Raw genomic sequence first — 20,251 nt, 5'->3', positions numbered from 1 at the left:
ATGGTGCAATCAATCCTCACTACAGCCTCAATCTCCTGGGCTCAAGTGGCCCTCCTGCCTCAGCCTCCTGAGTAGCTGGAATACAGATGCACACCACCATGCCCGACTAATTTATTATTTTGTGTTGAGATGGGGTCTTGCTAGAGTGCCCAAGCTGGTCTTGAACTCCTGGGTTCAAGTGATCCTCCGACCTCAGCCTCCCAAAGTGCTGGGATTACAGGTGTGAGTCATTGCGCCCAGCCTGCCTTTCTGACTTGAAATTCAAGCCTAGACTCAGATTCATGGACAACTAGTTGTATATAAAGCCAAAAATTAGGGCTGCTTTTTTTTTTTTTTTTTTTTTTTTTGAGACAGAGTTTCACTCTTGTTGCCCAGGCTGGAGTGCAATGGTGCGATCTCGGCTCACTGCAACCTCCGCCTGCCAGGTTCAAGTGATTCTCCTGCCTCAGCCTTCTGAGCAGCTGGAATTACAGGTGTGCACCACCATGCCCAGCTAATTTTTTTGTATATTTAGTAGAAATGGGGTTTCACCGTGTTGGCCAGGCTGGTCTCAAGCTCCTGACCTCAGGTGATCCACCTGCCTCAGCCTTCCAAAGTGCTGGGATTATAGGCGTGAGCCACCATGCCCAGCCTAGAACTGCTTTTAAACAACCGTGTTTAGGATAGGAATCAATAGGATAAGGCAGTAGAGAAATAGGAGTGAAGCCAATGCTATAACCAATGACTTCGGAAGTGATTTTAAGTGGTAAATGATAACATAAGTCACATTGTAGGAAAGTCATTCCCCTTTCAATTTTTTCAGCATCTTTATTGAGATACAATTTACCAAAAAGTTCACCCACTTAAAATGTACTGTGGTTTTCAGTATAGTTACAGTTGTCCAGTCATCACTATAATCTAATTTAGAACATTTTCATTACCCACCCACAAAAGAAACTTTGTATCCCCTGTCTTTGAATCTGATTATTGTCTTGTAATCTAAATGAAAGAGATGACAACTCTAAGTGTTGACTAGGATGCAGAGAAACTGAACCACTTATATGCGGCTGGTGGAAGTCAGTATTTGTCAACCTCTGGAAAGCCGTTTGACAGAACCTACTGAAGTTGCAGATACACCCACTTGATGAGCCAGGGATTCCATTCCTGGGAACGCCCATGAGAAAGGAGTCCATATATCCACCAAAAGACTTGTGCAAGACTATTCATAACAACTTAAACATCTGTCAACAGGAGGATGGATCAGTTGGTTGTGGAATAGTCCCACAATAGACTACTATCCAGCAGTAAAAAAGAACTTCTAACACACACACAACAACACAATGGATGACCCTCACCGATATTATATTGAGTGGAAACAGCCAAGCACCAAGCAAAGAACATATTGCATGATTCCATCAATATGAATTTCAAGACCAGGGAAATCTAATGGCTGGTGATAGAAGTAAGAATGACGGTTCCTTTGGGGAGAAGGTGTAGACTGGAGAGGGCAAGAGGGGGGCTCCTGGAACTAGAAATGTCCTAGGCTTTGATCTGGAACAGGGTTTCCCAACCTCATCACCTACTGACATTTAGGGTCAGATATTTCTTTTTCTTTCTTTTTTTTTTTGAGACAGAGTCACTCTGTCACCCAGGCTGGAGTGCAGTGGTGCCATCTCAGCTCACTGCAACCTCTGCCTCCCGGGTTCAAGCAATTATTGTACCTCAGGCCCCTGAGTACCTGGGATTATAGGCATGCGTCACCACACCTGACTAATTTTTGTATTTTTAGTAGAGATGGGGTTTCACCATGTTGGTCAGGCTGGTCTCGAACCTCTGGCCTCAAGTGATCCACCCACCTCAGTCTCCCAAAGTGCTAGGATTACAGATGTGAGCCACGATGCCTGGTCTGGGACCAGATAATTCTGTGTGTGGCATCTCTCCTGTGCATTGAAGGATGTTCAGTAGCATCCCTGGCCTCTACCCACTAAATGCCAGTAGCATCCAGCCCGCAAGTTGTGACAACCACATTGCTAAATATCCCCAGGGGCATAATCACCCCATGATTGACAGCCACTGAACTAGGTACTGGTTACACATGTGCGCACACACGTAAAAATCAAATTCCAGCTGTACACAGATTAATGCAGTCAAATGTCACATATACCTGATGAATATGTACAACTATGTCCCCATAATAACTAAATATTTTTTAAAATTTGAAGATTAATACGGTTGTGTTCTTTGCTGTGTTGTATGTCAGTTTGTTTGTTTATTTATTTATTCATTTATTTTGACATGGAGCCTCGCTCTGTCGCCCAGGCTGGAGTGCAGTGGCGCCATCTCGGCTCACTGCAAGCTCCGCCTCCCGGGTTCACGCCATTCTCCTGCCTCAGCCTCCCGAGTAGCTGGGACTACAGGCACCCGCCACCATGCCCGGCTAATTTTTTGTATTTTTAGTAGAGACAGGGTTTCACCATGTTAGCCAGGAAGAGCTCAACCTCCTGACCTTGTGATCTGCCCACCTCAACCTCCCAAAGTGCTGGGATTACGGGCATGAGCCACCACGCCCAGCAACACCTCACTTTAAAAAAAAGTTTTAATAAGGCAACTGCAGAGAAAACAAATCAATGTGTTTACATTCAAGATAAGAAGACCTTGAAAGGCCTGTATGCTCATTATTAGTGTTACAATAGCTTAAAGGTGAAAGGTGAATGGGTGAAGTTTGGGGAGGATAGATTTAAATGGACACAGGGATTTCTTCAGGGGTGACAAAAATGGAACTGGGTAGAGGTGGTGGTTGTACAATATTATGAATACTAAATGGCAGCGAATTGTTCACTTTAAAGTAGTTAATTTTATGTTATGTGAATTTCACCTTAATAAAGGAAAAAACTCATTTTTGTCTCCACCACCCCCAATACCTATTACTATTTTAATTTAAAAGGAATCCACCTTCAGAAGCATTTAATCCAGTTCCCTGGATATCACAGGCAACATTCTGAGACATTAGGCAACGTGATGAGGTCACAGATGGAGAGAGGCAGATCTCCAGATCTCCGGTATAGGCTCCAATTTAACGCCCCCACACCCCAGCCCAGCCTCCACCAACCCACTTATTCCAGTGTAAGGGGTCAAGACGGGGGTTGCCTGTGTGATGGAAAAGGGCTCTCCACAGTCTTTGGAATGTGGCTCAGAAAAAAGCCTGCCCAAGGCAGGTGGCAGGTGGCTCCTTGGGCCACATGCCCCCACCTTTGGCTGACCAAAGGTTTTCGTGTTCAGTAACTCCCCCCACCCACCCCCACCTGCTGGCAGAATTCTGTGCAGGGCGTCCTGGAGGTAGAAACCCTACGTAGGAAGTCAGGAGGCCCAGGTTCCCATCTCAGGCCTAACACAAACTAACTATGGGGCCCAGACTCCCACTCAGAACCCCTGACTGCTCTGAGCTGCTATCTCCTCATCCGGGAAATAGAGACTGGCCAGGTAATGTTCTCTAAGAATTCCATCTTCAAACTCCCACACATGCCTGGAACCACTTCCTTCAAAAGCCAGTCTGAGAATGTTACCAACAGGAGCGCAAGGGTGTGTATGTGTGTGTGTGTGTGTGTGTGTATGTTTTTACTTATTTATTTTTTTGAAGATGGAGTCTTGCTCTGTTGCCCAGGCTGGAGTGCAGTGGCACGATCTCGGCTCACTATAACCTCCACCTCCTGGGTTCAAGAGATTCTCCTGCCTCAGCCTCCTGAGTAGCTGGGACTACAGACCCACACCATCACACCCGGCTGATTTTTGTATTTTTAGTATAGACAGGGTTTTGCCATGTTGGTCAGGCTGGTCTCGAACTCCTGACCTCAAGTGATCCACCCACCTTGGCCTCCCAAAGTGTTGGGATACAGATGTGAGCCACTATGCCCGGCTGTGTTTTGTTTTTACTTCTTTAAGTCCATCCTCTTTAAATTGCTGCAAATCTCAATTTACAGCTTTATGATCTCTGTTGAAACTACTCAACTTGGCCATTGTAGCACAAAAGCAGCCACAGACAACATGAAAATGTACTGGGCATGGCTGTGCTCCAATAAAACTATTCATAAAAATAGGTTGCGGGGTGGGGATTTGGCCCTTGGGGCTGTGAGTTTGCAACCGCTATTATAAACTATTCCAGGGGAAATCATGATCCCCCAAAGCCGCCCATCTCATACAAGTCTGCTGCTCCTCTGGGCTTTCTGTGTTCAGAGAACAATTTCTCCAGTGCCTCGCTACTCAAAGTGTGGTCCATGGACCAGCATCTTTGGACTTGAAGAGCTTGTTAGAAACCCAGGCCCCACCTCAGATCTCAGCACAGAATCTACATTTTTACAAACTCCCAAGCTATTCATATGCATAGTAAAGCTTTAAAGCAAGAGAAAAGCATGATTATGTTTGTAGTTTTATGCAGACCTCTCTGGCTGCCATTTGGAGGATGGACAGAGAGGACAATCTGGATAAGCTGAGAGAAAGCAAGACTCACAGCTAGGCAGTGTGGACAACTGCAGAAGGAATGAGGTCACCAGAGTATCCAGAAGTTGAAGTAGGAAGGACTTGAGAACTTACGGAATGTACGGAGGGAGGAGAGGCCAGTGGTATTTGGATTCCAGTGTGCCCACCTCACTACCATCCAGAGGAACCTTCTAGAAGAGAGGTTGGGGAGCCACCAGCCACTGCCAAGCGTGTGGTCTTGGCAAATCACCAAACCTCTCTGAGCCTCAGTTTCCCCATGTGTATAAAGAGGATGATAATAACACCTATCCCAGAAGGTGACTTCTAGGATGGATTTAGGTAACCTGTGTAACGTGTTCAGCACTGCGGCCAGCACATAGCAAGCCTTCCAGAGCCCTGGGTCCCTCAGCCTCCACACTATCTATCCTTCCATCAGCCTAGCCATCTACCTATCTACTATCTTTTTTCCTTTCTGTCTTTTAAAATTAAACCTTAATGCTAGCAGATCAGGGTTTCTTAGCCTTAGCACTATTGACATTTGAGGCTGGGTGATTCTCCATGGTGGGGGGTGGGGACTCTCCTGTGCACTGTGGGATGTTTGGCAGCATCCTTGGCCTCTACTCGCTGGATGCCAATCATCAGTAGCACGCACCCCCATTTGTGACAACTAAATGTCTCAGACATTGCCAAATGCCCCTGGGGGAAATGGGGACAAAATCACCTTGTTTGAGAACTACTGTTTTAGATGTTGACCTGTTATTGTTATCATTAGGCTGGGTAGCAGGGGAAGCATCCCTATTAACCTGAAGCCCAGAATCTAGAGCTGGACTTGTGGCATCTTAATAAGTTAGCAACAACGAGGAGGGGGCCCCAGGTTGGGGAGAACAATTGTTCTGAGAGACGGTTAACCACAAACAACTCACTTGCACAGCATTCTGTTCCCAAATACTTTGTTCTGCACGTACCCCCAGCAGCACAACCCTGGAAAACTTCCTTCCAGCTCCTGCGTCTTTGCAGACAGCCCCTTCTGTGCTGTGCTACCCATTGCTTTCTTGCAACGTGTCCTTGTACTTTCTCCAATACATCTGCCTTTCTTTACCCATGACCATCTTGGTAAATTCTTTTACCACCCACAACACTGGCCCCAGTCAGTTGCACCCATGACAGGACCACCTGGAGTAAAATCACAGCTCTGCCATTTCCTAGTTGGAGTGGTTAGTGGTGGCGACTCCAGATAAATCACTTTTTGTGATGAGTCCTCAGTTTCCTCATCTGTAAAATAGGTCTAATAATAACCCCTTCTTCATGGGAGGGAAAGATAAGCTCACCTAAGTAAAGCGCTCAGTAAGGCTAATATGTGTTTTGTTGTTACAGTAAGTTATCTTCTTCTTTCTCCTTCTGCTTGCAGCAGGATGGAAAACTCAGTTATGATCACCCCCTCTCACCTCCTGTAGAGGAGAAGCCAGAAGCAAATCTGCATTCCACCCACCCACTCACCCTCAACCCTGCACCCAGAATATGGAAAGGCTTGAGGTCAGCACTGGGAATGGTCTCTGGCCATGCATGGGGTGTGAAAGGCAATTACCAGGTCTGCCTCAGCTAAAACCAACCTCGGCGCGGTGGAAAAGTGTGCTGATATTCCTGGCTGGACTAGAAATCCAGCCAGCAGCTCTGAAAGCAGAGATACGTTTGGCAGGGTTGTTCGCCATGTAAAACTATCTGCCTGTGTCTTGTGACAGTGGAGAAAGCCTCTAAGGCCAAGAAATTATTTTTGATGTGGAAGGGAAAAAAATGGATTTAGCAGTTCCAGCCAGCTTTAGGCTTCTGGATGTTTTGTGCAACCTTGCAAATTTATTGTTTTCCAAAGTGCACGAAGCCAAGGAGTTTCCAAGGAGATGCTTAGCTCAGTGCAGATCCCCAGCTCAGGAAGGGGGAAAGCAGCTTGACATCCTTTTCTGGTCAAATGGTGGAAGATTCTCAAGTTCAGCCAAATTCAGGAGCAAGGAGAGAGAGAAAGAGGAGAAGAGCACTCCGGAGGGACCTGGCCAGGGATTCAGAACACGAACGTCCCAGAGCTGGGACTCTCAACCCTCGGCACTCTTGACATTTGGGACCAGATATATCTCAGCTGTGGGGACTGTCCTGCGCATTGGGAGCTGTTTAGCACAGCATCCTTGGTCTCTACCCACTAAATGTTAATAGCGTTCTCCACCCCCAGCAGTTGTAACAACCAAAAATGTCTCCAGACATTGGCAAATGCCAGTGGGGTGCAAATTCACCCTGGTTGGGAACCAGTATTCCAGGAGATAAATGTTGAGCAGGTCCTGCTCACAGCTGTTTCTGTCAAGTGGTGGCCCAGCTGCTTTCAGAAAATATCAAGCCAGCACATGCATCAGCTGTTGAGAGGCTGTCTGAGGTCAGAGGTCCTGAAAGTCCTGAATGGGGTTAGAAATGGGTAGAAGCTTTCTTGCCTGAGAGACCAATGTATTCTTAAAAAAACTGATGGTAATTCACCATCTCAGGCCTTTGAGGGCCTCCTTCTTAACAGTTATTACTGTTTTTAATTAACTGTATGTTTGCTTATTTTTTTAAACTCTATTTCCCCCTCTAGAATGTAAGCCCCTTGAGGGTAGGGATCTTGCCTGTTGTTCACTGTTGTATCCCCAGCGCCCCACTCAGTCTAGCACATAGGATGGGCTAAGTACGTATCTGCTGCAGGGAGGGAGGGAACAACAGATAATTGTTGCATGTCTACACCTGCAAGATATACCTAGCGGGCTTGTTAAAACTCGGATCACTGGACCCCACTTGCAGACTTTCTGATTCAGTGGGTCCCAGATGGAGCCTGAGAATGTGCATTTTTATCAAATTCCCAGGAAGTGCTGATGCTGATGGTCCAAGGACCACACTTTAAGAACCACTGGTCTGAAGACCTAACTTCTGGTCCTCAGTCCTGGGCTGTGCATTAGAGTCACCTGGAGAGCTTTAAAAAGATCTGCTGCAGGCCACACCCTGGCCAATTGAATCAGAATCCCTAGAGTGAGGCCCAGGCATCTGGGAGATTCCAATACGGCACTAAGGCTGAGAGCGGCTCACCTGCATCTTCTCACTTGTTCCTCACAGCTGGTAGCATTGTTCCTTTCTTACAGATTAGGAAACAGATTCAGAAGGGTTAGTTACTTCCTCAACACCCCTTAGTCATACCAAAATTCAAACCAGGTGCCAGGTTATTTCAGTTACTTTGTCGTCCCTCCCACTTCAGCAGATCAGAAAGCAGACCATAGCTTTGTACTATTTTTATAACTAATAGTTATTGATCACTAATGGATGGGCACAGCTGCTCTTATTCTCACAACTGCTTGTCAAACATCATTACTCCCATTTGACAGAGGAAAAAACTGAGGCACAGAGAGGCAGAGAAACCTGACTTTGGTCACACAGCCAGGAAGTGCTAAAGCCAGAATTGAGCCCAGCTCTCTGCAATACACGATGGGTCTTACCTGTGAGGATACAGAAGGTGGAGATGGAAGGGGAGGCTGGACCAAGGAGGAGGCCAGCAGATGTCAAAGCTGGAGCATAGGTGAGGCTAGCCAGTAGGTCCCATGCTAGCAAGCAGACAAAGACACAAAGGTGGACGAGGCATGACTTGGAAAAAAGTAGGGGACTGCTGGCACATAACGGTATCCACGAGATGCCACTGCAACCCTCTGGCTTGGCCAGGCTGCACCTTATATTCTTCTCATCTCACCAGGAACCAATCCCGGTGATTGTCCTTCCCAGGGCTTCCAGGCAAAGCATATGATTGGCTGTCAAGATTTGAAGCCAGCCATGGGAGGAAGGAAGTACTAGCGTTCCTGAGCATAGGTGGTGCTCACAAAATGGGCTAGAAACAGCCTCATTTGTGCTGCCCTCTCCCGTGTTTGTTCTCTCCATCTCCTGTCTGGTCCCTCCAACTTCCTGCATCTGTCGGCTACCTCCCCAGCTCTGGACCTTGGCTCCAGCTTCCTGATTCCAGCAGCTCCTCTCCCATTTGGCACAGTGTTCCCATGAACTGATAACCAGTGACACAGTCCCCCTGACCAGCCCACCTTTTGGCGCAGCTCTCAGAGTTTCCCATGTCTGAGCTCCCAGGGAGCCCTCATGCTGGGTCCGTCCAGACACACACCACCCATGACTATGATGAGACCTGAGCTCATGTGACACTGGAAGGGCTATTGATTCCTCCTGGTGCTAAGGTGGGCAACAGGTAGAGACCTACCTATGCATGCATATGACCCTGAGCCTTTTCCTGAGAGCTACAGCCTGAGATAGCTGGAAACCCATAGATAGCAGAGCCTCTGCAAGCCACATTCACACCAAGCCCAGGACCTACAGGAACATAGTCTTAAACAGAACAGAGGGGTGGGTGCGGTGGCTCAGGCCTGTAATCCCAGCACTTTGGGAGGCCGAGGCTGGTAGACCTCGGAGTTCAAGACCAGCCTGGTCAACATGGTGAAACCTTGTGTCTACTAAAAATACAAAAATTAGCCAGGCGTGGTGGTGCACATCCGTAATCCCAGCTACTCGGGAGGCTGAGGCAGGAGAATGGCTTGAACCCAGGAGGCAGAGGTTGCAGTGAGCCAAGATCGTGCCACTACACTCCAGCCTGGATGACAGAGGGAGACTCTGTCTCAAAAGCAAAACAAAACAAAAACAGATCAGGGGATGGCATTTAGGGGTGTGGATGCCCTGAAGAACCACCCTGTTCACCAAGCCACGGGGAGTAGGCACAGTCCAGGTTTTATACACGCAAATTCTTCCTCTCTTCTGGAATCTTGTAGTTTATAAGAGGGAATTGGCCTCTTCAGACAACAGTCTGTGAGTTCAGGACTCACGCAAATCTGAAGAATTCTGGAGGTCTTCTACCTCCTCAAACCCTCCCCCCCGTTCCTCAGTGGGGCCTGGAATTCCTTTAAAACAAGGGTTCTCAGCCTCAGCATTACTGACATTCAGGCCCAATCATTCTTTGCTGTGGGGGGCTGTCCTGTGCCATGTAGGAAGTTTAGCAGTATCCCTGGCCTCTATCCAGTAGATGCCAGCAGCACCCCCTCACCCAACTATAGCAACCAAAAATGTCTCCGAACATTTCAAATGTCCTCTGGGGAACACAACTGCCTTCAGCTGACAACCACTGCATTGAAGAATTACTCAGGCCGCAACTTCTACGAAAATGCAGACTGCAGAGAGAGGGGAGCGCCTGCACAGGAATGAACAGCGGCCGTTGATTACTGAGTGTCTGCAAGGGCGGCTCATCTTATGAAGCCAGGGATGGGGTGTTGTTCTGAAGTTAATACAAGGCATGAAAATTGCGTCTGGTCAAAAGTGCCCTTGAAACCTGGTCATCCCTCCATCAGGACATATGGCTGTTTCCTTCGTTCAATACTGATGTGGGTGTGTTTTCCTACAACATGGCAGTCACTTTCAGGACATAATTGTGCATATGAACTATCTACACTGGTGCAGGGGTAACTATTCTGCCGGGATTCCGACGAAATGAACTAAACTTTATTCAGCCTAACGCTGGCTCCTTACTTTTTTTTTTTCCTTTGAGACAGGGTCTCGCTCTGTCGCACCGGCTGGAGTGCAGTGGCACAACCACATCCCACCGAAGCCTCGGCCTCCTGGGCTCAAGCGATCCTCTCACCTCAGCCTACCAAGTAGCTGGGACTACAGGCGCATGCCACCATGCCTAGCTAATTTCTGGGTTTTTTGTAGAGACAAGATCTTACTATGTTGCCCAGGCTGGTCTCAAACTCCTCGGCTCAAGCTATCCTCCCACCTCAGCCTCCAAAAGTGCTGGGATTACAGGCATGAGCCACCATGCCCGGCTTCCGTCCTTACATATCTTAATGGTCTCTCCCGTACACAGTGAACTGTGACCTAACAGGATGTGGGAACAGCCTGGAACCGACTCCTGTACCAATCACAGAATTTTAGCCAATCGCAGGCAGCCAACTGTTCAAATCCTGTTCAAATAAGGCAAACAAACAATAAGCAGAAACCAATCTGGCTGTTTCTGCACCTGACTTTCGTCTTCTGTGCCTCACTTTCCTTTTTCTGTCTGTAAATATCATCCGACCATGTGGCAGCTTTGAGGCTGCTCTGAATCTATTCTGGTGTAGGGGGCTGCCTGATTCACGAATCATTCTTTGCTCAATTAAATTCTGATGAATGTAATCTGCCTTAAGCTTTTCTTTTAACGCTCCCAAATTTCAGGTACTGGGCAGCACTGTCATCGCATTTCCCATATCCACATACCATCTACATAATCATTTAATATTTTTCTTCAAATCAGCCTGTTTCAGCCTTTAATGTATGTATTTGAAATGAAATCTTTAAATTATTTCCACAAGTGAAAAGCTACTATTGTTTTCCACTAATAGAGGGTACCATAACAATAGGGAAAATGGGAAAAACAAGTTAATAATTCTTTTTTTTTTTTTTTTTGAGATGGAGACTCACTCTGTCGCCCAGGCTGGAGTGCAGTGGCATGATCTCAACTCATTGCAACCTCCACCTCCCAGGTTCAAGTCATTCTCCTGCCTCAGCCTCCCGAGTAGCTGGAACTACAGCCATGCACCACCATGCCCAGCTAATTTTTGTATTTTTAGTAGAGATGGTGTTTCACCATGTTGGCCAGGCTTATCTGGAACTCCTGACCTCAGGTAATCTGCCTGCCTCGGCTTCCCAAAGTTCTGGGACTACAGATGTGAGCCACCATGCCTAGCTGGAAAAAGAAGTTAATAATTTTCTCTAGGTTCTATTGCTTTCCAAAGCTTCTAAGCCTGAGGCCTGATGCCTTTGCTAGAAAGGTAGATGGGCAAAGGAAGGACAGGTGTTAAAGAGAGGTCGGCATCATGATGAGTCTTGCTCTGTGACACCATCAGAAAAGACAAAGACTTTCTCCCCGGGATGCAGTGGTGTTTTATGAGGAGGGTAGCACAGGGCCAGACTGCCAGCTCTACTTCCCCAGGGCTGGGCCAGTTTTAGAAATCAGCCGTCAGTAGCTTGGCTGCAGGCTCCACCACTGGAAGGAATCGGCTGCAAAGCACAAAAGCATTTCCCAGTGCACAATGGGTTCCAGACCTCCTTGGACAAACAGAGGAATTGGCAGTAGGCACGCAGGGCCTCAGATCACCAGCAGGGGCCCTCACCCCTCAGACGCCAGACCTTCCTGCCCAGGCCTTCCTGGGAAGGGGTGGTTTTGCTGATGCTAATAATGGCTGCTTGGGAGTCAAAACCCCAAAGAAACTTCAGAATGAAACCAAAGCCCTTCAAAGTTAAAATTCATAGCCCTTCTCTGTTCTGTTCAAGCTCTTCCTATGCCTGGATGTTCTGTTTATCTGCCTCTCTGAATTTCCTCTGATATATAAAGCAGAGTGCACAAATACAGGGCTACAGGATCAAGTAGATAATTCAAATGAGGGAAGTGTGCTATAATAGGGAGTGGTGGGACCTGAGGCTAATTGGAGCACCTGACCCCGAAGAGAGGCAGCAGCCACTCACCCCTTACCCACTGTTCCTTGTAGAAACATGGGCTGTGAATTGCTAGAGCTACTAATTTTTCAAGAGATGCTGGAAATCTGAAAAGTTTTTATGTGAAATCCCCATTTTATACCAAATATTTTTTGAACTCTGTGAGAGTGCATACAAATATGTGTACATGAGGGTTCACAGCAGCTCTATTTGTAACAGCCCCAAATGGAAACAACCCAAATGCTTATCAACAGGTGAGGCCACGTGCGGTGGCCCACACCTGCAATCCCAGCACTTCGAGAGGCCGAGGCCGGTGGATCACCTGAAGACCAGCCTGGCCAACATGGTGAAACCCCATCTCTACTAAATATACAAAAAAATTAGCTGGGCAAGGTGGTGCACACCTGCAATCCCAGCTACTCGGAAGGCTGAGGCAGGAGAAATGCTTGAACCTGGCAGGCGGAGGTTGTAGTGAGCCGAGATCGCACCACTGCACTCCAGCCTGGGCAACAAAAAGGGACACTGTCTCCAAAAAAAAAATTATAAAAGGAAGATTGGCAGGTGTTAAAAGAGGTAAGGAAGGCATTCTAGCACCTTTGAGATGGTCAGAAGCAATGAAGAAGGAATAATCTTCTCGTTGTATGATTCAATGATATTAATGCTACATCCATGTAACACATCTAATATTTCACCTGCCAAAATCTAGTTCACACATCAGAACAAGCACTTTCTCCATAGAAGGATCCCTGACCCCACACATCCTACCCCCAAAAGCCATATTTGTGCATCTTTTCCCCCTACACATTAAGAGATCCCCCACTCAAATGCACATTCCCGTGGGTAATTGCATGTAAGTGAGGGGTTGTTTTTCTGGAAGTTTCCAGGGCCCTGCATCTCAGAGGAATCAGCACTCAAAGGCAGCAACCCACTCTATGGCCACCAACTTCTTTAGTCCAGAGAAGTCACCAGCTCCTCTGCTAGCAGTGGTCAGTATGATACAGTGATGCCTGGAGCCTCAAAGTACAAGGATGAGGCCCCAGGGTAAGTTAGGAGGTTTGGGGTGTGGCCGAGATGACAGAACTCTAGGATCCCAGTGAACAGATGAGGCTGTCCGCACAGCCCCAAACCACTGTCTGCATGTGGAGCCATGTAGATCTGGCCTTACAAGGTGGATTCCTATGACCACTTGGGAAATAACTGCCTTGCAGCACAGGTACGGATGGGCACTTGGAATTTTCCAGAAATGCCTTTTGCCAAGGAGAATCAGGCTGAGCTCGACTAATAACAGTTACATTTTTAAAGGAGCATTTCAGGCCAGGTACGGTGGCTCAAGCCTGTAATCCCAGCACTTTGGGAGGCCAAGGCGGGTAGATCACCCGGGATCAGGAATTTGAGATCAGCCTGGTCAACATGGTGAAACCTCGTCTCTACTAAAAATACAAAAATTAGCTGGGCATGGTGGCAGGCACCCAGCTACTCAGGAGGCTGAGGTGGGAGAATAGCTTGAACCTGGAAAGCAGAGGTTGCAGCAAGCCAAGATCTTGTCACCGCACTCCAGCCTGCGCTACCGACTGAGACTCCATCTCAAAAAAAGAAGAGAGCATTTCAAATCCTCCAGCCAAAGTAAACTGTTGAAAGGTGAAATGGTTGCTATATATTTATCTTCATTGAGTCAAATTCCTGTATTATTTTAGAAAAACACCATGTGAAATTCACCAACCAGAAGACAAATCCTTGTTCAGGAAAATGTCAATAGTGTAGGGTTGGAGTTTGGCGCATTTCAGACGTGTGCCAGCTTATTTGCAGAACAGCTGGTGATTAAATTATGACTATTAATAAAAATCCATGAGGTTGCAAAAACCCTCTGGTCTGCAGTGATGAGGTTGTTAGTAACAATTCAAAACTTCCCTGGAGGAATTTTTATTTTTATTTATTTATTTCAACTTATTTTAATTTTAATTTTTAGAGACAAAGTCTTGCTCTGTCACCCAGGCTGGAGTGCAGTGCTGCGATCATAGCTCACTACAGCATCAAACTCCTGGACTCAAGGGATCCTCACTAGAGAAATTTTGAAAGGGAAAAGGTTTTGCTCTCTCCACCTCCACTCAAAAGATCCTTTCTCTCTCCATCAATAATTGAATTAATACTTAGTTACCTTTTACTGACTGTTGATCATTTGTCAAGCACTGTTTTAAGAGCTCCAGAGATTAATTCATTAATACAGTAATGCTACCCTGTAGAAATTCTTTTTTTTTTTTTTTTTTTTTTTGAGACGGAGTCTCGCTCTAGCCGGGCTGGAGTGCAGTGGCCGGATCTCAGCTCACTGCAAGCTCCGCCTCCCGGGTTTACGCCATTCTCCTGCCTCAGCCTCTGGAGTAGCTGGGATTACAGGCGCCCGCCACCTCGCCCGGCTAGTTTTTTGTATTTTTTAGTAGAGACGGGGTTTCACCGTGTTAGCCAGGATGGTCTCGATCTCCTGACCTCGTGATCCGCCCGTCTCGGCGTCCCAAAGTGCTGGGATTACAGGCTTGAGCCACCGCGCCCGGCCACCCTGTAGAAATTCTTATCCCTGTTTCACAGGTGAGAAACCAGGCACCAAGAGCCAACCAAAAGAGCCTTCCCAAGTCATCCCCAGACCACAAACTTCAGGCAATGAAACATGACAATGAACTACATTTGATCCACCGTATGAGATGCCTCATTAAAAGAGAATGCACAAGAGCCGAAAGAAGGACACCACCAAGCGTCCATAAATGGATGAATGGATAAAGAAAATGTGGTATAGACAACGGAATATTATTCTGACTTGAAAAGGAAGGAAATTCTGACACATGCTACAACACGGATGAGCCTTGAAGACATTATGTCAAGTGAAATTAAGCAGTCACAGAAGGACAACTACTGTGTAATTCCACTTATATGAGGTCCATAGAGGAGTCAAATTCTCAGAGACAGAAAGTAGAATGGAGGTTATTTGTATTCATCTGTTCTCATGTTGCTAATAAAGATATACCCAAGACTGGGATATTTACAAAGAAAAACAGATTTAATGGACTCGCAGTTTCATATGGCTAGGAAGGCCTCACAATCATGATGGAAGGCAGGGGAGGAGCAAAGGCACGTCTAACATGGCAGCAGGCAAAAGAGAACGTGCAGGGGAACTCCCTTTTATAGAACCACCAGTCTCACGAGACTTATTCACTACCACAAGAAGCGCATGGGAAAAACCTGCCCCCATGATTCAATTACCTCCCACCTGGTCTCTTCCACTGACACATGGGGTTTATGGGAGCTACAATTCAAGATGAGATTTGGGTGGAAACACAACCAAACCATATCACCATGGATATGTGGGGAGATGGAAAAGTGGAGGGAGTGTTTAAAGGGTGCAGAGTTTCAGTTTGGGAAGATGGGAAAGTTCTGGAGATGGATGGTGGTGATGGATGCACAATGTGTGAATGTACTTAACGCCACAGAACTGTACACTTAAGAGTGGTTAAAATGCTAAGTTTTACGTTATGTGTATTTTACCATAAAAAATGGATTTTTGCATGAAAAAAGAAAAAGAGACATTAAAAGCATTCATTCATGCATGCTTCATTCTTTAAAAAAAAAAAACCTCAATAAAAAACTCAACATTGTAGGCTGGACACGGTGGCTCACACCGGTAATTCCAGCACTTTGGGAGGCAAAGGCAGGCGGATCACTTGAGCCCAGGGGACTTGAGCCTTGAAGTTCAAGACCAGCCTGGGCAATATGGCAAAACCCTGTATCTACAAAAAATACAAAAATTAGCTGGGGTGTGGTGGGGGTGCCAGGTGCCTGTAATCCCAGCTACTCAGGAGGCTGAGGCAGGAGAATCGCCTGAACCAGGGAGGCAAAGGTTGCAGCGAGCCGACATTGAGCCACTGCACTCCGGCCTGGGCTACAGAACGAGACTGTCTCAAAAAACCACCTCAACATGGTAGATTCCTTCCATTCATTGCACAAAGATGTAAGGAGTACCAGGCAGTTACTAAGCAGTAGGGGGACAAGATTAAATCAGGAGCAGTGCTCTGAAGACATATTGGCAAGTAAATAAACTAGTACAGTAAGATCACAGCCACTAGCACAGACATGGTGCCTACTACGTGCCCTCACTCCTTCAGGTGCTATATCTGCATTAACTCAAATAATCCTCACGGCAGTCATTTTGGGTTTTGGTTTTTTTGTTTTTTTGTTTTTTTTTTTGAGACAAGGTCTTGCTCTGTCGTCCAGGTTCGATGGAGTGCAGTGGTGCAATCACAACTCACTGCAGCCTCCACCTCCCAGGCTCAAGCGACCCTCCTTGCCTCAGCCTCCTGTGACAGTCATTCTTATCCTCATTCTACAAACAGGGAGACTCAGGCTCAGAGAAGTTAAGAAAGTTGTCCAAGGTTATAGAGGATTCATCACACCCATGCAGTGTGGCTCAGGGTCAGTGGTTCCAGCCAAAAGGTATGAGATGGAAGAAGCAACAAAAAACACAGTCTCAGAACGCAGTGACCACCCAGCCATGGTGAGTGCAAATAGGCCGTGGAGTTTAGGAAGGATTCCTGGAGGAAGAGACTCTTGAGCTAAGTTCCAGAGCAGGGGTTGTGAAAACTACAACCTGTGGACCAAATCCGGCCCACTGCCTAGTTCTGTGAAGTTTTACTGGAACACAGCCATGATCATTTGTGTACAGATTGTCCATAGCTGCTTTTGCAGTATAGGCCCAGAAACCATATGGCCTGCAAAGCTGAAAACAGTTATCATCTAGCCCTTGACAGAAGTTTACCAACCCTATTCTAGAGAATTAATAGGAAAATAGTTCATGAAAGATAAAGGGAAGGTGCGCAGGCCAACTCGATGCCAACTGCCTTCTGCAGATATCTTACCCTCTTCCAGTCCTTCTTCCACTTGACGTCACCACCACAGCACAGGCAGCCTTCCCCATTCCCTGGGCCTCTTCCAGAGCCTCTTAACCACTCCATCCATTCTTTTTTTTTTTTGAAACAGAGTCTCACTCTGTCGCCCAGGCTGGAGTGCCGTGGCAAGATCTCAGCTCATTGCAACCTCTGCCTCCCGGGTTCAAATGATTTTCCTGCCTCAGCCTCCCGAGTAGCTGGAATTACAGGTGCCTGCCACTACGCCCAGCTGATTTTTTGTATTTTTAGTAGAGATGGGGTTTCACTATGTTGGCCAGACTGGTCTCGAACTCCTGACCTCACGTGATCCTCCTGCCTCTGCCTTCTGAAGTGCTGGGATTACAGGTGTGAGCCCCCACGCCCAGCTCCTGCATCCATTCTTAACTGCTGCATCCCTTCTGCCACCCAGGCAGAAAAGAAATCAACAAAAGCACAAGCTTGGACCCAAACACTGTCCGCTTAAAACCTTCAAAGGCTCCCCATTGTTCTTAGGTGAGAATCCAAACCCTTCACCAGGCCTACCCAGACCTGCCTGCCCCTTCTTCCAGCTTCATCCCAGACGCATCCTTTGCCTTGCTGCTCTCTCTGGAATCCTCTTCCCACCAACTTTTGGCCACTCAACTCCTGTTGATCTGTTCTGGGTGGCAATGTCCCCTGCTTCTCTGCTCTACCCAGTGTGGGTCCCATGAGAATCTCTGGCTCACCTACCCTTGCTCCCTCCCTATAAAAATGTTGGGATGATTTCATGGAAACTCCTGTTCCGAGGCCAGGCACAGTGGCTCACTCCCGTAATCCTAACACTTTGACAGGCCGAAGGGGGAGGACTGCTTGAGCCCAGGAGTTTGAGACCAGCCTGAGCAACATAGCAAAACGCTGTCTCTACAAAAAACTAAAACACTTAGCCAGGTGTGGTCGCACGCACATGTAGTCTCAGCTGCTTGGGAGGCTGAGGCGGGAGGACCGTTTGAGTCCAGGAGTTCAAGGCTGAAGTGAGGCATGATTGTGCCACTGCACTCCAGCCTGGGCAACAGAGCAAGATCATCTGAGGAAAAAAAAAAAAGAGAGAGACAGAGAGAGAGAGAAGAAAGGAAAAATAAACTTTATTTATTTTTTGTCTCTTCTGGAGTACCAGACTAAAGGGTGGCAGATGTAGGTGGGCTAAAGCTACCACTGTAATTTCCATCAAACCCTGCCTGCAGCCCACGAATCCCCCCAAAGATACAGACACAAGAAAAAAGGGCACAGTTTTGTTTTTGTTTTTGTTTGAGACAGGGTATCACTCTGTCACTGAGGCTGGAGTGCAGTGGTGTGATCTTGGCTCACTACAACCTCTGCCTCCCAAGTTCAAGCGATTCTCCCACCTCAGCCTCCCCAAGTAGTTGGGATTACAGACATGCACCACCACACCTGGCTAATTTTTTGTATTTTTAGTAGAGACAGGATTTCACCACGTTGGCCAGGCTGGTCTCAAATTCCTGGCCTCAAGTGATCTGCCCACTTCGGCCTCCCAAAGTGCTGGGGTTACAGGCATGAGCCACTGCGCTTGGCCTTAAAAAGGCGTGCTGTTCTGCAAATACAAATTCAAGGCAAGTTCCCTCTGACCTGATTATCATCCAAGTTCTTTCTGTGTATATAAATTTCACAACCACCACTGTTCTTCCAGGAGAATGTCAAATCCCCAGAGGCCAGGGCCCATGTTTATACGGCTCCTCATTTTATTCCTAGTGCCTAGCGCAGCATCTGGCACCCAGTGGGAATCTAAATTTGCATTGAGCAGGGAGTATAGATTCCATCCAAAGAGGACTCCAAGAGCCAACCCAGAGGTGTGAAACATGATGCAAAATGCCTAAAGGGCAAGCTGGTGTGGGCATAGCGGACTGACGACAGAATCGGGCAGTGCTGCAGACTCCTCAGATCCAAAAAGCACCCCATCCCTCAGCAGGAAATCCCTTTAGACTGTTAGGGTTCTGTTGAGGCCTTTGGAAGTCAAAGGTTACACTTCCAAAGATGCTGCTGTGGGCAGAGAAGATGTGTCGGAGTGACAGAGACAATGGGCTGCAGAGCATGACAGGTTCTCTGCACCTGTCATGCTCAGCCACATGGGTCTTAGATGGAGAATAAGGGGTCCTGGGAGCGTCACAGCCTCTTGGGGACAGCCAGGCCAAGTTCCAGGCTCCATCCTCCAGTGAGCAAGAGAGGATGGACCCTGGATGCTTAAATCCCCCCAGGAAGTTCAGCCCTTGGCCCCTTTTAGAAAGAACAAGACCACAGACCTTGGGGACGGAGGGTACTGGTTTGGCACCAGGGGCAGGGCCAGCTTGGCCCAGAAACCGCTCAGATCCATGGGAGGAGGGTGAGGGCTTGGCAGAGAAGACAGGGGTAGTGGGAGGATCTGCTCACCTTCGCCAGCTGTGTCTGCAGCTTATTCTTCACGCCCGTCACCTCGGAGATGCGGGCGTTGAAGGCCAGGTTGGTGTCTGTGAACTGCCTCCACATCTGATCCGACAAGGTCTCAAAGAGGTGCTCTGCCTCCTCCCGCAGCCGGATGGAGTCGGCCCGCATGTTCTGAGAGTGCTTGATGTTGTCGTTACTGAATTTGGCCCAGGTCTCGGGTACGGAGATCCTGCAAAGGCACAGGGGCGAGTTGCCACAGTCCTGCGAGACCTCAGAATCTGCGGCTTCTCAGCCTTGGCAGTCTTGGCCTCTGGATCGGAATTATTCTCTCTCCTGTGCATTGTGGGATGTTTAGCAGCATCCCTGGCCTCTACGTACTAGATGCCAGTAGCTCCCGGACCACCCTGTTGTGACTACCAAAAAATGGCTCCAGACATTGCCAAGGCACCCTCCTGGGGGAGGGCGCAGTCACCCCTTGCTGAGAACCACTGTCCTGATCCAATACCCTCATTTTACAGGGGAGGCAAGAGAACCCTAAAGAGAGCAGCTGGTTGGCAGAAGGGCACTCAGTGAGTGGGTCAAAGAGAGAGGCTCCCTCAGAGAGCTCTTTTCCCTAACACCCACACCACCGCCACCAGACACACAGCATGGACAAGCCAAGGCTGGCATTGGGCACAGAGGGGGTTCAGGGATCCTCCAATTCTGCGATGAGAATGTGGCCATGCTACTTTCACTGCCGTTCATTCATGGAATATTTCTTCAGCTTCTACCACATGCCACGCATTGCTCCAGGCACTTAGGAGAGAGCCATGAACAAGAACAGCAACATCCATGTCCTTGTGGCGCTTAATTGCCAGAGAAGGAACATTGACAGTGAACGAGGAGATAGTTACACATTGTGTTATGTGCTGGGAAGGGATTTAGAAACTGGAGGGCCGGGCCAGCCATGCCTCTAATCCCAG

General features: G+C 47.7%; 1 protein-coding gene across 1 annotated transcript in view; it reads right to left on the bottom strand.

Moving 5' to 3' along the window:
- The window catches only part of TEKT5 (tektin 5), a 67,408-nt gene that overhangs the window by 29,835 nt on the left and 17,322 nt on the right, over positions 1-20,251 (bottom strand). The window contains exon 5 of the mRNA XM_033235770.1: positions 19,296-19,518. Within this exon, the coding sequence (XP_033091661.1) occupies positions 19,296-19,518 (223 nt within the window). The remainder of the gene's footprint in view (positions 1-19,295; positions 19,519-20,251) is intronic.

Source organism: Trachypithecus francoisi, unplaced genomic scaffold (assembly GCF_009764315.1).
Source record: "Trachypithecus francoisi isolate TF-2019V2 unplaced genomic scaffold, Tfra_2.0 Lachesis_group15, whole genome shotgun sequence".
In the NCBI taxonomy this organism is placed as follows: Eukaryota; Metazoa; Chordata; class Mammalia; order Primates; family Cercopithecidae; genus Trachypithecus; species Trachypithecus francoisi.
Note: the sequence above shows the minus strand (reverse complement) of the source record. Positions and strands in the feature narration are given on the sequence as shown.